Source organism: Pleurodeles waltl, chromosome 4_2 (genome assembly GCF_031143425.1).
Source record: "Pleurodeles waltl isolate 20211129_DDA chromosome 4_2, aPleWal1.hap1.20221129, whole genome shotgun sequence".
Classification (NCBI taxonomy): Eukaryota; Metazoa; Chordata; class Amphibia; order Caudata; family Salamandridae; genus Pleurodeles; species Pleurodeles waltl.
In genome coordinates this window covers 37,604,011-37,626,068 of record NC_090443.1, presented here as the reverse complement: position 1 = coordinate 37,626,068, position 22,058 = coordinate 37,604,011, and the positions used below count along the sequence as shown (strand labels likewise).

The 22,058-nt window shown below is 43.5% G+C and overlaps 1 protein-coding gene across 1 annotated transcript in view; it reads left to right on the top strand.

Annotated features, from left to right (window-relative positions):
- Positions 1-22,058, top strand: part of ACVRL1 (activin A receptor like type 1) — an 89,260-nt gene that overhangs the window by 52,332 nt on the left and 14,870 nt on the right. The window contains exons 5-8 of the mRNA XM_069230535.1: positions 1,105-1,204; positions 7,368-7,514; positions 15,502-15,777; positions 17,274-17,471. Of these exons, the coding sequence (XP_069086636.1) occupies positions 1,105-1,204; positions 7,368-7,514; positions 15,502-15,777; positions 17,274-17,471 (721 nt within the window). The remainder of the gene's footprint in view (positions 1-1,104; positions 1,205-7,367; positions 7,515-15,501; positions 15,778-17,273; positions 17,472-22,058) is intronic.

Here is a 22,058-nt window from a genome sequence, read left to right as displayed (position 1 = left end):
ATGTTTTTAGTAACTTTTGATCCATTTGCGCTAGAAACTATTTTTTTGTTAGAATCTGCAGATTATGCAGCAGATGGGGTGGCAAATGCTGCAAATCCATAATTATGCTGAAACAAACATGGACACAGAATTGCATCATCCCTTGGGCCCTGTTTATAGCCAAAGGCACCTGTAATACTGCAAACAAAATAGCAATCATATTTTGATGTAGTATCACGTCTGTGAAAATATACATAAGGTAATTTGTCTGAATCGGTATTTACTGGTATACTTGCTCTGAATAACATCAGACGAGTACCACATTGGTCTATATCTTCCTTTGCATAACTATAGTTCTGCCATAAAATTGAAAACTATGGTGTAATTACTAGGATGTGAATCTATTTGTTAAATGATATCAATACAGTAGTTCCAATGTGATGTGAGTAAATGAAGGGCCCGCTGTAGGGCGATGTGACCTGTGCAGCCGCACTGGGGCTGACCTGGAAGGGGGGCACTGACTTCAGGGGAGTCTCTGTGTTTAGCAATAACTTACTATTTTAAAACACCTGCTGTGGAGTTTCTTGTGCATCCAGCTTTCAGCGAGCATTAAAAATGACAAAAGAACTGTAGTGATTCATGTTCCTGCTAGAGAGAGAGAGATTGAAGTTTATTCTAGCGGCAATTTTGACTCAATGTAAAGTAGCGCAGATGGTTAATACGCCTGCTGCAAAGAACAGATCTGTATTTTATGTGGATAGCTGAATGGATTAGTAAAGCTAGCCTTTCTACCACTAGAAATGAAATGCATGTGAGAGGGGGGCTATGGAGAGATGAGGGGCACTTTTGCTCGGTGGTAGTGAGGAAAGTCCGAGGAGGAGGTAATGTGAGGGGTGCCAAAAAAAGATTGTTGCACCGGGCACCACCAGCGCTAAAGTTGGCCCTGAGTAAATACGCTAGTGTGTGATTGGGAGGTTGTTTTCTTGTCCAGTCAACATGACAGTGATGCTTTCTGAGCATCCCTTGCACATTGACAAATCTGCCATACTCATCAATTGTATGATAATTGTACGTTATTGTTGTGCCTAATAAAAAACGTTAAAATGTCCCATTTGCAACTGACAGGACCTCCTGGATGACAACTGCACCACAGGCAGTGGCTCCGGCCTACCCTTCCTGGTGCAGAGGACTGTGGCGCGGCAGATCACGCTCGTCGAATGCGTTGGTGAGAGGCCCTTCCATTATTCGGGATTGTTCAGTGTGGAGCCAGAAGCGTAGCGGGGCTCAATATGGTGTGCTTGTTCTACAGATATTAGAGTCGTCAAAAGCCCTCTCTTGCGTAAAATGCCCTATGATTTGATGCCATGACGACAAAACAAAAATAAACAAAAAAGTGGTAGGAGGAACGCTTGACGTTAAAAGTGACATCCATGGAACGTCACAGTTTGCCTCAAAATCCCAACAGGGATTACCAAACAATGGAACATTCTGGAATAATTATTTGTGACAATTGCTAGTGATGCAGGACTGGATAAAGAGAACTCTTTTTATTTCTCTTCACTGGATCGCCCCTATAGATCCAGCAGTTAGTAGTGCGTGGCTCTGCTTCAGTAAAACCAGTGAAATCCAAACCACCATGCGTCATGGGCTGAAGTGTGTCAGGCCACGCCCACCGCGCCTTAGTGGGGCCGGCCTGAGGGGTGGCGCTAGGAGTATGGAGGTGCTGTTGGTGCAGTTACACCCACTACAACAGAAGTCCTTTAGGCATATAACTACAAACACGAAACCAGTGCTTGAAATGGAAAAATAGAAGTGCCGGTACTCTCCAATTAACAGTATTACGTTTTCTTGAGAAGAGCATGTACTCTCCCTCTAAAAATAATAAAGTGCCGGTACTCCGTACCGGAAAGTACCGGCCCATTTAAAGCACTGCACGAAACATTTGCAGACTGACACAAAGACATTATGCTGCATAGTGCTATTCTACTTAAATGCTCTGTTCTCTCATTTTTATATCTATGATGCAATCTGCAATATGTAATCGACTCAAACGAAATTTTACACCACCATCAGCAAAAGTGGGAATGGGTTCAGACACCAGAGGAGCCTAGCGCAGGCGTAGCCCTGGAATTGCACAAGTCCCTCTTGCTGCCCACCTGAGCACCGTGTAAGACGATGGCACCTTATCAATGAAGACACAATGAATAGGGTGACCAGGCGTCCTGGATTTGCCGGGGCAATCGCGTTTTTTCACCAGCTGTCCCGGCAGATTTCTGGAAATTTAGTTAATGTCCCGATTTTTAGAGAGTGTTGCCTGAAAACTGTGGGAGATAATTTTTTTGTTTTCCAAAGAAGGGATGGTTAGCAGATGTTATCGGAAAGCAATTTTATTAACAGGCATTATACTGGCTTTAAACATTGTATTTTATTTGTGTTCTTAGTGCGTTGTCTGTATTTCTATGCTGATGAGCGCTGTCATTCTGTGTGCTCGGTTGAAGTAAAATTGTATTCCTCCTATTTTTTGTGAAATGTCCCTTTTTTTGGCTTTAAAATTCTGGTCGCCCTAACAATGAAGCCTTTCGTGCACTGAGTGGCGCTTCTCCCAGCAGAAAGAATGCACAGGATAGGGTGACCAGATTTTGAGGAGCAAAAACCGGGACAGGTCAGAATAAAAGAAGGACTAAAGTCATTACTCTCACTTTTATATCTGGCCTGTCCCGTTTTTTTTGCGTAGCTTTGTGAATGTGCGCCTATACATGATTGTGTGTGTGTGTGTGTATATATATATATATGTATATATATATGTATATATATGTATACACACATATTTACAATACTACATATATAAAATTAGCTATGGCTTGACCTCCCACCCTGCACCACTAACCCGCCCCCACCCACCTCTCCCTGCTCCCCACTCCGTCTCTTTACTGGGCGCAGACAGGGGACTGTGTTGCCTGACAGTAACAGATAAATTACTTTCATCATTTCATACTTTGTAGGCGTCTTTTAAAGGAGAGCATACCTTTAACTAATGCTTCCCTAGATGATCTGACCTTAGTACCAAAAACCAGGACATTTATTTAATGATCTGACCTTTGTCCCAAAAACTGGGACATTTATGTAAAATTAAGAGAAGCGTCGGGACACCGGGACAGTCCTCTAAAAACCGGGACTGTCTGGGGAAATCCGGGACGTCTGGTCACCCTAGCACAGGAGGACTCTAGCTCAGCTGCACTGACTGCCTCCTGGTTGAGAGGAATGTGACCTTGCATCAGCTGGAGCCTTTTGGCTAACGTGATGCCAGCACCAACGCAAGGCATCTTGGTGCCACTTTCAAAGTAATATTGTGTTCACCTCGCCATGTCATGTGAGCAAGAGCGGAAGAGCAGGGGGAGGGGTCTTTTGCTGCGTGTATGGACAACGTTGCAGCCTCCTTACTTTGCCTCTAATGGACCCCAAGTGACAGAATGCAAAATCAAGGAGGTGTGACTGTGTGTCTGTGCGAATATGATGTTTGAATATAGGTTGAAGGTTCAAAACTAAAAGTTTGCAAAACCAATACTTCAAAACAGATAGCAAGAAACCGAGTTCGAAAAAGAATGCAGTCTGGGCAATTACAAGTTAGTTTGAGGGCAAAATATTAAAATAAAACATTTTTTCAAATAATATTATTTGTTACCATAGTAATTCGCCCATGAAGTAAGGTGCCTTAACCTTATACCCCACCTTCTAATACTAGTGCAAAGCTCATGCTGTAAGAACCTAACACTCAACCCTAACCTATAGGTTTCCCCATCACTAACCTAAATTCTAACTCTAATTGAAGCCTAACTGCAATGTCTGTCACTCTGTTCCTAACTACCCCTTTCCCGAGGCCTAACCTTCACCTGAATCCTAAACTCAACTGTAACCTTAACCCTCACCATTAAAATTACATCTACCTTTAGAGTTAGCCTTAAGCTAAGCCGGTTAATAACCCTAAGTCCCACCCTGATCCTTTTCCCAACGAAAACTAAACATAGTAAAACCTTATCACATAAGTCTCTGGTAGCATTTCAGACTCATATTCAAAAACAAGTTAAGCATTTCATCTAATGTTTTTCCAAACTTTACATTTCAATTGTTTGGTCTTTTGAACTATATGATTAGAACCTCTGACCTAATATACCTACTCACTTACTTCCACTCGGTATATGTGGCTCTTAGAGAATTGGCAGGGTAGTGATCTCTGCTGATGGTAGGAGGCCCTACATAAATCTAGAAACTCTCACTAAAGGTTTTTTAAAGTTTGTTAGGGCTCCATTAAGAAACCACTTGAGTCTGATTGGCAGATGTCCATCTAATAAGCCACTTACTCTACAAGAAAGAGACTATGAATGGCGGGTAACTCCAAGTTATGTTGAAGGAATCTCGTTTTCAACTCCACTTTTACCAGTGTAGAGTCCAGAAAGACAAACTGTTACCACTTGATGGCATCTCTCACTATGATACTCTAGGCAGCTGCCTTCCTTCCCCATCATATGGCACCAAATGATTGTGACACTGTTCTTGGCGTGATGCTACATGGGACCTGAGCTTACATTGGTCTTTCCTTCCTTTTTTATAAACAAAAGACAGCTGTACAGCACTTGACACACAATAAACTTAAATACCACAAAAAACAAAAAGCAGAAGTCTTACACAAAAAAGTACAGCAGATTGGCATTTCAGACCCGATTTAAACTTTAGCAGACGGTCCTCCGTTTGTCAGGGTGGCAGAGGACATGAGCTCTTCCACGTTGATGGACTACCATCTGCCAACTTGAAAGATTATCACTCCCAAAATTTGGAAAACAGAAGACTAATGTCCTCCCCATTGAGCGATTTCTCCCAGGAAGTAGGGAACATTATTTTTTTTCTGTTCTTTATTGCCAGTTTTTTTTTACATCTTTTTTTACAGTCGTGTTCTTAAAAAAAAAAGGACTTTACACCATCCATAGTAAATACAGCAGGTGGTGTAATAACTTTCTCTGATGGCCCATTCCCCGTAGAGCCATCGTAGGAAGCCTTCTGTTGACTGAGCCAACGGGGAGTCTATCAACGAAAAGCTTATGAACCACCCACCTCTACATGAGACAAAGGGACCAAGAGTTTGGCATACAAGGTACTATGTTGTGTTTGCGCCAAGAGATCTCTGTTCACTAAACTCTAAATCTAGCCCAAAAACATGACGTCAAGCTCTGTGATCCGTAATTTCATCACTAAATTTCTGTTGATTCATACTTCAGTGTATTGTCCGTCCTTGGCAGGATATGCTGCCCCCCTCCCAAAAAAAGGGAGAAACGTTGCAAGGAATTGGATTAATAGCTGTAAAGGATGAGAGTCTTTCACAAGTAAAAATGTCCACATTAGTCTCTTTACTTTGCTGAGAACCAAGTACCTATTGTAGCTCTTGCCTCTTTCAGGGTAGCAGAGCAGAGCAATGTATTGGCTACTCAAGGGAAGTATTGTGGGCCAGTAATCCCAATTCACTGGTTCAAAACAATAACACTCAATAAATCATTGTCTAGTCAGTGCTTTTTCTTTTATAAAGACAATGTACTTTTATGTATACACTACTAGATACTGTGCCACCCTCCCACCTCTACTATATGCAGGCGCACAACATAAGAGATGCCATTATACATAAGGAAGGCCTACTGCCTTTGGCAGGATGTCACCACATTAGTAAAATCAGCACAAGTTGTGCTACAAGATTTCACCGCAATTAAAATCATTAAGCATGATATTAGTCATTAACAGCTTTCAATGTAATGTTGCATTTTGCATTGCCAATATCAATGTGGTCAATAAAGCATTTTAAATTGAAGACGTGTGTCAGAGTGTTTCTTTACAGTGAATAGCCCTAAAAATGCAGCCATATGATCAACCAAAATAGATTCCCACACTCCAGACCCCAAGAACAAAAGCGGTATCTCCGGGAGTGCTCAAAACAGTGATAAGCCTCTTGTGGAGTTATGGACAAAAAGCCCAAGCAGACTTAAGTTAAAGGGGACCTTTTAGGGGCACTTATGGGTGGCTGCTTCCTTCCCTGCAGTCCCCCACAAAACTCTTTGGAATCTTTATTGGTGCCCCTATGCATTTTGTGGACACCACAAGAAGTTAAAATGTATCTTTTAACCTAATGGACCTTTGTGGGGTGCTCCTTGTCCATTTCTCTGTATAAACAATGAGTGCACCCCTGCTATGAGCTCATTACTGTGGTCTTGCCCCTTGTGTGTTTTTGTTGTGTTGTCTTTTTATTTTGGTGACCTGGGCCCACCCAGGGCACCCACAGGCCTAGGCATTTGTTGGGTGTCACAGGGAGGGGATTCCCAAAGCCCTGCTGGCTACAAGTGATCTGTGGGAGCTGGCATGTAATGTGTACTCCTGTGGTGAAAGGAGTGAGCAATCCTTCTGCTCCTGCTTGAGCACTTTCCCCTGCCCAAGCTCCTTGCAGGCTGGGAAGACAAGAGGTTGGCGCAAACCACCCACCCCAGACATGGGCACGGTGGTTCACAACGTGCCTGCCCTACTAGCTTTGCGAGCGGCAGGGGATCGGTTTCTAGGGTCCCTTTACTATTATGACAGCTTCCAGGGAAATGGGTGGCTACCAGGGGGGAAGATTGTGTCTGTTGAGAGGCGGCCCACACACGCCCCTCTACCCAGGCAATAATGAAATATCATTGCACTGACTCCCACGTTGAGAAAACTCCCATGGTGAGTGGGGTCATTACATTTTTTATTTTCAGAAAAAGAATCCTACTTTGGGGAAATCGAAAGGCAGCTGACAACTCTAAATTTGGAGTGCCTTTTTCCATCAGGGCGATAGAGTAAAACACTCTGCTGCCCTGAATGATTAACAACAATCTAAAATGGGCCTTAAGGCTGACTATTTTCCACACCTTGCTTCTAAGAACAGAGGCAAGAAGTGGAGAATTGTCTGATTTAGTATTACAGACACTGGCATGGAGTGGTATATTGAGTGTCCAAGTACTACAGAAAGAGAAAACGCAGTGGTATATAGTAAGGCCTAATACCAACTAAAGACAAGAGGAGGAAGAGGTACATTAGATGACTTGGTATGACAGATGTATTCATTGAATAGCACATAGTTAGATTTAGTACTACAGATAGACCAAAGCAGTAGAAAATCGTCAGTCTAGGTACTAGAGACAGAGACAGGGAGTGTAATATAGTTAGGGTTGCACAGATGATGTACGTGTAGGCCTCTCAGAATGCACACTCTGTAGTTTACTTATATTCCGTTACTTACATTAAATATCATCAGCATTTGTCTACTGCATGCTTGTATTTTGCCGTCGCTAGCCATGGACACCATGTGTAATGTTTTTCTCACCCCACAGGTAAAGGCAGGTATGGGGAGGTGTGGAGAGGCATGTGGCAGGGCGAGAGCGTGGCAGTGAAGATCTTCTCTTCCCGCGATGAGCAGTCATGGTTTCGGGAAACTGAAATTTACAACACAGTCCTCCTGAGGCACGAGAACATTCTTGGTGAGTTAAGTAAGAGGCAACAGTTACTAAAGAGACATTCATGCAACAGAGTAACCCACAAATTAACTAACCCCCCACTTTAAACTAAAACTCTGATGGCATCAAGCAAGCAAAGAAAGTGAGCCTAACCTGCCCTAGAAGAGCTCCCTGGTCTCTTCCAGCCAAGCAACTATCCATTCATCCTTTCACCCTTCCACCTATCTGCTGATATCCACTATTTCACCTTTACATTCTATTATCCATTCATACTTTCATCCATAATTGTCTTCCCCAGTCCATCCATCTGCCATCCATCAATCCATGCATCCACTTTGCCATCCATCCACCCTCCATGCATCTATCTATGCATCCATCCACCTACCCACTCTGTCATCCATCCATCCATTTCTCCATTTTGCCTTCCATTCATCATCCACTCTGCCATCCACCCATCCACTCTGCCATCTAGCCATCCATTCACTGTTTCAACCACCCTCTCTGACATCCATCCATCCATCCATCCATCCATCCATTTATCTATCAAACCAATCAGCCACCCATCCAGCTATTCATCATAATCCATCCACTCTGTCTTCCATTCACTCATCCATTCCCTTTTCCATCCTTTTTTTTCATCATCTCACCCAGGCATCCATCCATCTCTTAACTCTACCATCCTTTCACCTGTTCATCCACCTATTTATTCATTCACTTATCCATCCATCCACTTACTCTACCATCCTTTCACCTACCCACCTGCCTAGCTATTCATCCATGCCTCATTTCACCTAGTTATCCCTTTACCCACTCATTCATTCACCCACTCATACATCAATCCTTCCTTTCACCTTTCTTCCATTAAATATTCCTTCTTTCTTTCCATTTTCTATTTCCTATCTATTATTCTTCCTGTGTCCTGTGTGCCCTTCTATTTGGGCTATATTCATTTATTGAGTTAGGTAGGAGATTTTGCCTGCCCATCTTACGAACATAAAGAACCGCAGCCCGCTGTAGCTGCTGAAGCAGGCGTTCACGAAGCCCCTGCATTCACGTGTTTGAAATGGCACGTGACAGCACACACTACCATACCAACGAGCGAGGACACACAAGGACATGACGCAGGGGCATGAACACATGACACCGGCGATTTGATGGTGTGAGCAGGAGCATGACAACGTGACGACGGTACAATGATATGTGACCCGGCACATGATGTGAGGCTAGGGTAGGATGATATGAAAGAAACAAAACGGAATTAACCTTAGTCACTAGTAATTACGATGGCCACCATTAGGTTTCGTCCCTTGTTAGGTCTGGCGTTAGCCAAGACATTTTGATTTTATTACAATTATAGGTCAACTTACACTTTCAGTCCGCCCTCTTTATCCATTACCATTACCATGTTTTCCTCCTTCTACAGCATACAGCATGGGGCAGTGGGTCACCGCACTTCATCCATTGGCTAACTTCATTATGACAGCATTCTACCCTTTCACACAAAGCAGATTCACACACAGAATAGTTTCCTTAAGTGCTAGGGGTTTCTAAGGTAATGCGTACGACCAAAATAATAGTTTTGCTTTTGGTCAATGTTTTTTTAGGTTAATGAGGCGCCAGTGGCTTTCCCCAACAATAAAATTGTACAAAAACCATGATACAAAACAATCATTGACAAAGAAAAATGGTTGGCTGCCTACACTAGACCTATTGGTTGTGCAAATGTTATTTGTTGTTCATGCTGTGCCACTACAAATAGGTATCAACCATCTACATGTCATTCTTAGTCTGACTCCAATAGCAGCTGTCCTTCCCAGATTGTTCGGCCTTTCCCCTTTTTGAAAGGAACACAGGCAACCGCAGACTGGAGCATGATGACATGCAAAAAGCATGAAGTTGGGGCATGACAATATGGAATGGGAACATGATGAAGTGAAGCATACACTTTCAAGGGTGAAATGAATCTATCAAGATAATGGATTTTTCACAATTGCAAAGCCTGTGGAAGTCCAGAGTCTCAACCAGTCAATTCCTCCTAATCAAGGCATTTTACCAAACAATTACAAGTGCATCTGGGTCTACCACCCACTTCACATCTTCTTATTATATCCCTTTGCAGACATAAAGAGGAGATCACTTAAACCCATTGTTCTTAGGACAGTACAGCTTCAATGATGGAATGCATGTGTCTTCATGGTTATAAGACTTTTTATGAAGTTTAGTTAAGTTAGCTTGATAGCAAGCAGCTGTGTACCTTGCAATAATAATTATTTCCATATATTTGTGAAAAACAATGTCAAGCTAACCGAAGGGTGGCATTATGGCTCTCATTATGAACATTGGCAGCTGAGACCGGTATGATTGTTGCGGCGGTAATGACCGCCACCAGCATGGCGGTCTCAGTCGCCAAATAAGGAAGGCTGTGGGGACTGCCACAGGCGGCCTTCCACCACCGCCAGGCTACCGCCGACAGGCAGCCTGACGATGGCAGAAATCATTATCTGACTGATAATAATCCCTTTCCCTCCAGCCTTTCCCTGTTGGGCTCCCCTGTCAGGGAAAGGCTGGCCGAAGATGTTCTCCGGGGCCCCCGTGCAGTGCCCCGTCACGCAGGTCACAGTGATCTGCGCAACTGGTGCTGCTGCACCTGGCGCACAGCGGCATTGACAGCAATGTCCCGGCCCAGCAGAATGATGTTAATGCGGCCGGCAGTGTCTCGAGGGGGCTGGCGGTCAGTGAATTGACCTCCAGCATGAACACGGCGGTAAACACTGCCATGTTCATAATGCCCCCCTATGTTTCTAGTCAACACCACTGGAAAATGTTTGCAGCAGCAAGAGTGTCAATTTACCAAAATGCCAGTGGTAGAGAAAGTGACACCATGCACCTTTTGACCCTTGTTGATATCACAGTATTGAGCCTTACCCTAGTTTTAACTTCTTACTCACTGCTGCCGGGCTAGGGAAAGAAGTCAGTGCTATTGAAGATAACAGACCTCTAAGAGCCCTCGTTACCTTTTAGGTCAAGCGTGCAAACACTTTGACCTGTTGTAAGTATTGTGGGCTTTTAACCATGCCCATCTCACGCCCATCACTTTCATTCGTTTCTGGGCTTGCCTTTCAAAAATCACTCAATGTCATTGGTAAATGCTTTACATTTGTCCAGTCTTGAGGCTGTTTTTGTCACGCCTTACTGACTTACCCTGTAACATGGATTATTGCACGATTGCAGATATACTTCAGCGTGGGCGAACTATTTTTTACTTTTGTCTCTTCCCTTTGTGCTGCATGATGGGCATGGCGCTCACAGCGCAAAGAGGTACAACAGCGTGAACTCAATCTGCGGTATTGGAGAGCTGGTCACATTCTCCACAGTTACCTAATCGGAGTCATCTCTTGTGGCTCTCCCCTTAAAACACTTGAAATTGGTAAATGCTTTATGTAAAACAGAAATCCTCAAATCGAAAGCGGCTCTCCTGGCACCGCAGGAGAGTTGATACTACAATATTCACTATACTCTGGAAACTTGCCCCATATTGCTTTGCAGGGCATTCCTTTTACAAAACATGGCCCAGATTTAAAAGGGCCTAGCGCCTCCTTGCGCCACATTAGTGTAATTTAATGCATGCACTGCGCCACTTTGTAACCCCTTTCGCCACATTATGCCTGGGCCAGACATATTGTATGCAAGGGGGGCGTTCCCCCATTAGGGGGACCGCAAAATGGTGCAAATAAATCTAAAAGATTCATTGCGCTATTTCTTTACACCATATTTAACGCCTGCTCAGAGCAGGTGTTAAAAGGGGGCACACAAATGATTACAGTGGGCACTTAGGTACTGTTCAGGGATAGCTCCAAAATGTTGGCACTAACCCTGAACAGTACATCAATAGTGTAAAAAATGTAGATGCTATTGCCCCCTAAACCGCACCATGGTGCGCTGTGTTTTAAATATGAGCACACATGGTGGCGGTAGGGGGCGCTAAGGGGCACGAGAAAAGTGTTGTTGCACTGGGTGCAGCACTACATTTCTTAAATCGGCCCCCATGGTTGCACATAACTCAGCCTGTGGTGGTCCTAGGACAATGGGACCTCCACCAAAACGTCCAGCGTGACTCTTTCTGTGTTCGTCATCTCTAGATCCTTACACTAGATTAGTGGGGACCCCAAAATAATAACCTCTCCCACCATTCAATGTCTTTTCAAGTGCTCCCATGGATGGAATCTTTGTTTTACAGCTGGGAATATCTTGTGTTTTAAGGGCCTTGTTTGTAATATCATGTTGCCCTTCAGGGGATAAATACATGGCTACGCTGCATTATTTATTTCCATTTTGCTTTTTTTGTTGGGCTATGCCCTTTAGGGGCTAACTGTATGGTTACATGACTATGTTTCTTACAAATGCTATTTTCATTGTGGTGTCCTCTAGGGGCTGCTCTAAGCATTACAGTCATATCAAAATACTAAAATATTTGTGGCATGAAACTTTCCCCATAATGCTCTGCAGGGCATTACTTTTACAAAACATTGTTGCTTATAACTCATACTGTGGTGGTCCTATGACAATGGGGCCACCTTCAAAACATTGACCACAATGTGCTCTTTCTGTCTACATCATTGCTGGGTCCCCACACAATGACAATGACAACTCCAAAATAATAACCCCTACCACCATTCACTGTCTTTTTAAGCTCTCTTATATTTGGAACTTTTGTTTTACAGCTTAGAGAAGTTATGCTTTATGGGCCTTGTGTGTGATATTATTATAACAGGCCAACTAGACTTGACAAAATATGATGTGCTATGTTTTCTAGTAGCTACATGTATGGTTATATTGCATTACATTCTTCCATTATTATTTCATGTGGTTATGCACCCTAAGGGCTGATTGTATGGTTACATGACCATGTTTCTTCTGAACGCTATTTTTGTTGTGGTGTTCTCTAGGGGCTGTTCCGAGCATTGCAGTCAACATACTATAATATTTGTGGCATGAAAACTCACTGTATAATGCTTTGCAGGGCATTACTTTTACAAAGCAACACAGGCTGCGGTAGTCATAAAACAATAGGACCACATTCAAAATGCTCTTTCTGTCTATATCATCTCTGGCTACCCACACTAAGTTAGTGGGATCCCCAAAATAATAACCCCCCCACCATTCAGTGTCTTTTAAGCATTCTTATGACTAAAAATGTTGTTTTACAGCTGGGAGAAGTTTTGTTTAAAAGGCCTTGTTTGTAATATCTTTGTAGTAGGCCCGCTAGCCCTAAACACCCTATAGGGGCTAGGTATATGGTCACACTGCATTACTTTATCCTGTTTTTTCATGGCGTTATGCCCTCTAGGGGCTAACAATATGGTTACATAACCATGTTTCGTACAAATTATATTTTTGTTATGGTGCCCTCTACGAGCTGTTTTGAGCATTACATTCTAATGCCAATAGTTTATTTCTGATAAGGGTTTATATGACAATTGTATATGTTTGAATAATCTCTCTTTATTACAGTTATGACCATGATTCAGGCCAACTTAGCATCCTTATTACACTGTGACTATTTGAACACTCTTGATATGTTTGGATGACCCTTCTAGTTTATTTTTCATCTGTGGCTGTTGTGTTTCTTTTTGGGGGGGTGGGGGTTGTATTAACCATCCAGCAATTCTGTAGTGATGAAAGTGGTATTCTATTGGAATTAGCATCGCTAATTCAAATTAGGATGCTAAATGGCAACATTTTCATGTTTTTGTTGCAGATAGAGGAAGAAGGTAAATGGAAGTGCTTTAGTTATATGCAGGGCCATTGGAATTATATGGCAGGAAAAGATGAAATTATGAGGCAGGGTTGACCAATTTATGTGGCACGAAAAGTTCTGTTATGAATCTACAATGCCAATAGATCTAATTCAAGCAAATGCGAGACCTAATGCATTGCAAGTGCTTGTTCTTCCTGATAAGTCTTTCATGATCCCTTTGGTTTCGGATAGTACATGGCAAGCCAAGAGTTGCAGGCGTTACCCCCACTTGTTTATTACTGAAGTTCATTGTTAACAAGTAAACACAACACTGCTTATGAACAATTGTGAGAAACATGCCTGTAATTGGTATTGTATTGGCTAAAGTATGATTCAACGGTCCACATGGCAACTCCAGGAGGATTTTAATAAATTGTGCAAAATCCCCAATTTTTTGTCAGTTAGTTGACAAATATTTTGCTTTCTTGCTTCTGGTATAGTTTGTTTTCTGGCTCAAGGCCTGCACCTAGAATTTTATATTTGGTAAATGGGTATGATAGTGTTGAGGCACTCCTGTTCTCAAAATATTCATTTGTTGAATTTTAATGTACTGTTTTATAGGGGAAATGTGTCTACATATTTATATAAACATTGTTTTTTTGTGAACATGACAAGTTTTGGTTGTACCACACTTTCTTTTTGTTTGCGACTTCCAGTGTGTTGCTGATTGTACTTGAAGCATCTTTTGAGTCATGTGTGAGAAGTGCAGGACAGTCAGTGGTTACTTTGATCCATCAGAAAATCTGGCATATAGGGGGTCATTCCGACCTTGGCGGGCGGCTACCGCCTTGCGGCCGCCAATGCGGCCGCACTCCTGCGGCCCCCATTCCGACATTCCCGCTGGGCCGGCGGGAATGAGGCCGCAACACAGGAGCCGGCTCCTAATGAAGCCGGCGGTGTTGCGGCCGTGCGACGGGTGCAGTTGCACCCGTCGTGCTTTTCACTGTCTGCTATGCAGACAGTGAAAAGCTGGCCGGGGCCCTGTTAGGGGGCCCCTGCACTGCCCATGCCAGTGGCATGGGCAGTGCAGGGGCCCCCAGTGGCCCCAGGACACCCCTTACCGCCAGCCTCTTCCTGGCGGTGCAAACCGCCAGAAACAGGCTGGCGGTAAGGGGGTCATAATCCCCAGGGCAGCGCTGCCCTGGCGGATTATCACCGCCGGGGCATAAATGTCGGGAAACCCACGGCCCCGGCGGTTACCGCCGCGGTCAGAATAGGGGAGAAAGCACCGCCAGCTTGTTGGCGGTGCTTTGGTCATTTTTGCCCTGGCGGTCTCGGACCGCCAGGGTCAGAATGACCCCCATAGTAGCCAAACCCGGTACCTTTTGACTCTTTTTCTATGCAATGTATGGCGGATGTGCTCAATAATGCCCTTTGGTATGTCCTGCACAAGATTCACCCTTGCACTAGCGAAGCACTATTTTTCACAAATATAGAGCCAGAGTTATATGGCCCTTTCTCCACATTAGCGTCATTTTTTACGCTAATGTGTTGTAAGGTATTTGTGACATGTCACGTATTGGCGCAATGCTAGCAAGGGGGGGTGTACCCCTACAGGGAGACAGCAAAAAATGGCCCAGTGAAATCTACAAGATTTCATTGCGTAATTTGTCTGTCATTTTTAACTCCTGCACATTGCAGCCATTCAAGTGACGGGCCCATAATAACCTATGGGCCTCCCTAGTGCTTTGCCGGACTAGCACCATAATTAATGGGACTAATACTGCAAAGCACCACAATAGCGTCATAAATTTTGACACTATTGTGCTAACGTGCACCGTGATGCAATTTATTGTAAATAAAGCTCTACCTTAGTAACATAAAAGGGACTAAGGGCGGCGCAAGAAAAGTGGCGCATCAGGATTGATGCGCCCCTTTCTTGCAGATCTGGCCCATCGTGTCTTGAAACAAAGAATAACTTAAAATACCTGTAATATAACGTAGAAGATCCTTTGCTACACTGTTGTTACTTAACTGGATTACGGTGCAAACACAAATGGCCAGATGAGGCCTCCAGATGACAAAAATTTGCTTTAAAATATTTAAAAGATGTCTTGCTGCTAGGGCAAAGGGGCTCTGAAAATCCTTGCCCTAAAGCTGGCGAGGAGGTTACCTTGAGTGTAAGAGGAGAGCCATGAATAGAGGCTTGTTTAGAGTGGTGAATTCTGCAAAGAAAGAGGATGCTCACAACATATTTATATTCACCTCCCTTAGGGTTTATCGCATCAGACATGACATCCCGGAACTCGAGCACCCAACTTTGGCTCATCACCCACTACCATGAGAGTGGCTCCCTGTATGACTACCTGCAGAGGACCAGTGTGGATGTGGAGGGCTGTCTGCGGCTGGCGCTGTCCATTGTTTGCGGGCTGGTGCACCTCCATGTGGAGATCTTCGGGACTCAAGGCAAACCGGCCATAGCGCACCGTGACCTGAAGAGTCGCAACATCCTGGTGAAGGCCAACAAACAGTGCTGCATCGCAGACTTGGGTGAGCAACGAGCCTTGAGATCTATAAGCAGTCAGTGGCGCTGTGGTCAATGAAGACAGGGTTGGGGTTAATGCCCAATAAGCTGGAAACGTGGACATCTAGGTGGCTTCCCATGTACTCTTTTAGGGGTATTACACACTGCGTCACTGCCTGTTTTGTCCACTGACCCTGTTACAAGAATGCCAAAGCGAATCGTCACATATTCAGATGCTCGGCCAAGACCTTTTTCTGATGGAGGCATGTATTTCGTATTTGCAAGGCTGACTTCCGTGGCGGCCTGTGTTTCTTGTTATCATTGTTTTTGATGCAATGTGTGTTTCTTGTTTTCAGGTCTGGCTTTAATGGAAGACTGTTTTTTCAGGCCTGGATTTGATGTGTGTGTGTTTCTTGTTTTTAGGTCTGTATCCTATGCAGCACGGTTGATGTGTGTGTGTTTCTTGTTTTTAGGTCTGTATCCTATGCAGCACGGTGTTACATGTTTAAGGTGGGGCTCTGATTCAGGCATGTTTTTCTTGTGTTCAGATCTGACTCTATGTAGGTGTGTGTTTCAATCATGTGTTAATTGCAGGTCTAGCTGTGATAGAAGCTTGTGTTTCTTGTTTTGGTTCTGAAGTAGACACGTGTCTCTTGTTTTTAAATCTAGCTTTTTCATTTCTAGAGTGGACGAGGCTTATGTAAGTTTCTTGTGTACATTTTGGCTCTGATACAGGGGAGACTTTATAGTGCTTCAGAGTGGCGTAGATGTCGCTGTGTGTTTTTTGTGCTGGATCTGGCTCTGATAGTGGCATATGTTTCTTGTTTTCAGGTCTGCCTCTAATGCATGTACGCATTTCCTGTTTTCAAGTCTGTCAGATGAAAGAGTGTGTTTCTTCTGTTAGATCTAGCTCTAATATAGATGTGGGTCCCTTGTGCTCAGGTCTGACTCTGATTCAACTTTGTGTTTCTGGTTTTCTGGTCTGGCAGATGCGTATGTGCGTTTCTAGTCTGCAGATCTAATTCTGGTGCAGTCTTATGTTTTTGTGTTACTTCTGGCTCTGATGCAGGTGTATGTTTCTTGCGTTAGGTCTGGCTCTGATGCGGGTGTGTTTTTTTGTGTTTATGTCTAGCTCTGCTTATGCCTATTTTTTTAGGTTTCGCTCTGATGCAGGGGTGTGTTTCTTGTTTTCAAGTCTGGGGCCGGATGCACTTGTATGTTTTTGGTTTCAAAATTGTAATTAAACTTGCATTAAGACTGACTCGGATGCAGGTGTGTCTTTCTAGCTTTCTGATCTACCTCTCTTTGATGCAGGTATGTGGTCTGCCTCTGGTGCAGGTGTGTAATTCTTGTTGTAATGCAAGTGTGTTTTTTTCAGGTCTAGTCCTGTTGCAGATGTGTGTTTTTAAGTCTCCTCTGACGCAGGTGTGTGTTCCTTGTTTTTATGTGTGACAGTGATAACATTTTGATTCTCTTCTTTTCAGTTCAGCTTCTGATGCAGGTGTTTGTCTTTTGTTTTTAGGTCTGGCTGTCATGCATTGCCAGAATGGCGATTTCCTAGATATTGGAAACAACCCGCGAGTTGGAACTAAGCGCTATATGGCACCAGAGGTTTTGGATGAAACTATCCGCACAGACTCCTTTGAATCGTACAAACAGACGGATGTCTGGGCATACGGCCTAGTGCTGTGGGAGATCACTCGAAGGACGGTCATTAATGGTGAGACGTGATGATCCACCTTAATGTGCTGGGTTGGGTTCCGTAGTGTCATCGTGGGGGGTTGCATGTACATCTGCTGCACTGCTTAAAAAGTTACTTGTATTCGATGAAATTGCACCCTGTTGCACAGCATTTGCTTGTTCTAACTCACAAAGTAACAAGGAGCGCTTTAAAGAAAAGGAACCGCTGCTAACGCTGGAGTACAAATGTGTGCTTTACATGAGTGTGGTCCAGGCACGATTTATTAACTGCCTGAAAGGATCATGCAGTATCTTCTAAACAAAGTTTGGGAACAGCGTCCAACCAGCGACAGGAAACACAAAAATCTGCTCCCAGTGGAAGAACATGCAACTAGTTGCGCCACCTGCAGGAAGAGGCAGAGCCCCTAAAATCCTCCAAATCCTGTTGAAAACGTGCAAACTGCACGTGTCGCTGTTGATATAGGAACGCCCCCACCCTGCCTTCATCTGATGAGAGTGCTTGAAAACACCTCTTTCCAACAATAATGGTATATTCCCACCTGACACTGCCACCTTTCATTCGCCTTCCGAATCACATTGCCAATCCTGAAACTATTTCCAGCAGAGTGTGTGTTTCCCGCATGCCTTCCTCCTGCCAAGGTCAGTGGCCTCCCTTGAGACAAAATCAACATTTGCAAATGGAAACCCATCAGGCCAGTCTGTAGAAGTTCTGCCGCCTGACCCAATGAAAGCGGAAGGAGGTATGCTTGCCATACACCCTGACTTCCTGTCTTTTGAAGGCTAATTACAATGTCCACTTCTAAAACTAGTTACAAGCAATAAGTTTCCTGAGGCGTCCATGTCTGATCCAGGCAAATGCAGAGTTTTGCTCATTCAGTAAATTGCAATGGCGTCTAGCCATAAAATAGTCATCAGGGAGGCTTTGCAAGCATCATCGGAATCAACAAAGCACTAGTAATTTAGGCCTAAGTGGCCTGATTTTCCACCTAATGCACCAAGCATCCCAAACTAAACAATCGCTGTTTCCACATACAGTGCATTGAACTGTGTTGCTTATGCTACTTTCTGCTGCTGTCACGAGGTACCATATTGCTGCAAGTTTACCTACAGAAGGACCGCAGGAAATATACTGATGGTCATGTTCTGTAATGACGCCAAATCACTTTCTGAAGAACATTCAGGACCACATTCTGTAATACAAAGATGCCCACATTGTCGTACAATGACAGGCTCATTATGAGGTAAAATGCTGGCCGCATTCAGTAGAACAGTGACAGCTTTATTCTTAAATAAGTTGTTGGTGAAATTTGTAATACAATGAAATGTCACATTCTGTCGAATAATGGCAGCTTTATTCTTTATTGAGTGATTGGCATTTTTGAAGTACAACGGTCACATTCTCTTCTGTAGAACAGTGGCAGCTTAATTCTGCAGTACAATGGACAAAACATTATATAGTACAGTGACGACTATATATAAAATAGTGTCTATACCCTGTAGTACAGTGGTTGACATATCCTTTGGGCTTTGTTGTATTCTTCAAAAAAAGGGATATGAATAATATGCAGCACAGTTACCATGATATTGTGTAGTACAGCAATGTACATAGTCTCTAGTACAGTTAGAGCTACATTCTTTGGTACAGTCATACTCCTACCGTGTGATTCAGAGATGGTTATAATCTGTAGCTCAATGATGGACATTTTCTGTGGTAGAATGATGTCCAATGATACAACAAGGGATATATTCTGAACACCGAAACAAACTGGATTATTGTGGGGTGGGTGACACTACCTACCTCAAGAAATCATCAAAACGCTTCTCAGGGTGAAACCTTAAAGTCACTAAATTAACTTGAGCTCAGCTTCCTGGCCTGGTACCTATGGCACAGAGCAGACAGGCTTAACTCAGGGCAATGTACAAAGTATATATGCAGTTTCAAAACAGTAATAGAATAAAAATGCTAAACAAAAAAAGAATTAGAATAATAGATTAAATGTAGTAAACAAAAGAACACAAGAATGACAAAAATCGAATAAGGGAACCTGGCGATATGAATGTTTAAGGTTCAAATAAAAATAGCAACGAAAAGCACAAAGAACAAATGATAGTCAATGGTCATGGCCAACCAGGGCCAAGGTTCAATTTGAGGCTGATCCTGATGGACTGCGAGTCAGATACACCAAACAGGTTCATCATGGTCACGGGGTTTACTTACTAACCTACGCATAATCCACCACAGGAGTATACTTCTGATGCTGACCAGGACTTAATTGGAGGCACTTAAAGACAAACTGCGTATCAGGAAGGGGCCAACAGGAAGGTTCAGTCCAGGTACACACGGTCAGCGGAGCAGTTGCAGAAAAGGCTTTTTGTAGCTAGCTGTATCCTTGTAGCTTGAATAGAAGGCCAGCCTTATGACCCTTGGGATCCAATTCTGTGTCCGGGGTACAAGAGAGAGCATGTGCAGTCCTTCAAGGCTCCTCTGAGGTCACAGGCAGCAGGTCCAGTCCTCTTCTGTCTTCCTCAGGTCCAGCGATCTTCTGACGTGGGTGCCTGAAGATACCAGATTTATGCATGGCATGAGATAGTAGTTGAGAATGACTCTCGAGTGCTTCCTAACAAATTGGGTAAAACTTCCTGGGACCAACCCTATTCACTTTTGGTATTTTCAAAATGGTGAAAAAATTCAGCCTCACTCAACTTAGGCTTGGGGTCGGGGGGCACTACAATAATTGCTGTTGGCTTTACAGCAAGTAGCACGCTACTCAAGAACCCAAGGTTAGTGGTTAATCTAGTGGTTACTGTTGGTTATGGCGATTGATCATGTGTAAAAATTGCATGCATTTATTTCACTATGGTAATCCTAGTGTCTCCCCACATGTAACACTAGAATTCAGTTTGAGGCAGCCACTGCACCCCAATAAACTCAAAGACAGAAGTCAGGTAGGACTAAGGCTTTCCAGTAACTACACAGTGGATAAACAATAATTAATTAAACCCCAGTCGACTTGTCATGCAGGATTTGACAGTCCAACAGGATTTGACACTGCAATGTCAAAAGGGATGCCTGTAGCTCCCACCCTTCTGGTGAGCTCAAAGAGGTCATCCCTGCCCGTTTAGGCCAACCTGTCAATCACAGTGACATACAGTGTATCTCCTGGGAGGCATTTCACCCCCTTTTCAGACCTATTCCAACAATAATCCCTAGCTGGGAGAAGCTTGAGATAAAATGCAAATTAGCCACCAGGAGCTTTGGGCAGGTAAAAGTTAACTTCCTAAAAGTTACTTTTCATTAATATTTATTAAAATAGTTGTCTAATTATTTTTCTTTCTAGCCAATTCCTGAGATACATTATTAGGTCTGTAATCTGTACTGTGGTTTTCTACATAGGGTAGCTAGGCCTGCCACCATGAAAAATAGTGTTTGGGTAATAGTCACTGTAAGAACATGTTAACATTATGTTTTTCCATGTTCTTATTTTAAATACCATGCACCCTGCCTTATAGAATACAAGCCCTACATAGGGGAAAGTTATTCTTATTTAAAAGGGAGGTTTCCACCCATCAAAGTGGTTTATTTCAATAGATCAAATTGCCCTTTTTATACTGCTCCAGTCAGGCTGCAATGGTAGGCCTGAAGCCATGTTTGCAGTGACACTCTAAATGGCATAATAGGTCCTGCAGTCCACAAGTGACATTTAACATACAGGCCCTGGGCACACTTTGTACAATATACTAGGTACCTCTAGGTAAGCTAACCATACCCATTAGGAATATGTCAAGTCAACCCTGTTTAAAGGGGGAGCACAGGCACCTTAGTGTTGGTTAGCAGGTGTAAAGTGCACAAGTTCTAAAGGCAGATAAAATATAGGGTACAACAAAGGACAAAGAATCCGTGGTGACCACACAGAAAAGGTGGATTACCTAGAAACATAGTCTGTAGAACAGTGATGGGCATGTCTTGTAGTACAATCATGGTCATACTTTGTATTTCCTCACTCTAACACACATTCAAAGGGTACAACTTACCAATCCTGTAATGGCTTCTCCACTCATGTCACATATTAGTTAGTTCACCTGTAATAGCTACTGCACCCGGAGGAAATCATTACTGCTCGGGTACTTGCTGCTGCACTTGAAGTACATATTAATTCTCTTGTAACCTCTGGAGTACTTGTAACTCACATTCCTGATCATGTAACCCCTACAGTTCTTGGAGCGGCTATCACTGCCTTACAAGTAGCAAACATGACTACTCCTGTAAGCAGTCTGGCACACATTACTCAGTACTGATTCTGCATTTAAGCTTGCACACTTAAAGCACACACCTGGAGTATTGTTGGTCTTTTAGTCGCTCCAGCTCTTTCACCACACATTGCTGGTCGTGTAGCCGCTCGATCCTGAAGCATGCGTTATTTGTCCTGTAACTGCTTCAGCTCGTCAGCACACATTATAGGCCCCGTAATTGCTTGCTCTTAGAGCACACATTGCTGATTCTGTAGCCACTGCCTCTTAAAGTGCACGTTGCTTGTACAGTAGCATCTTGAGGTTGCAACACAGATTGCTGCGCCTGTAGCTGCTGACGTTTGGAGTACCCATCGCT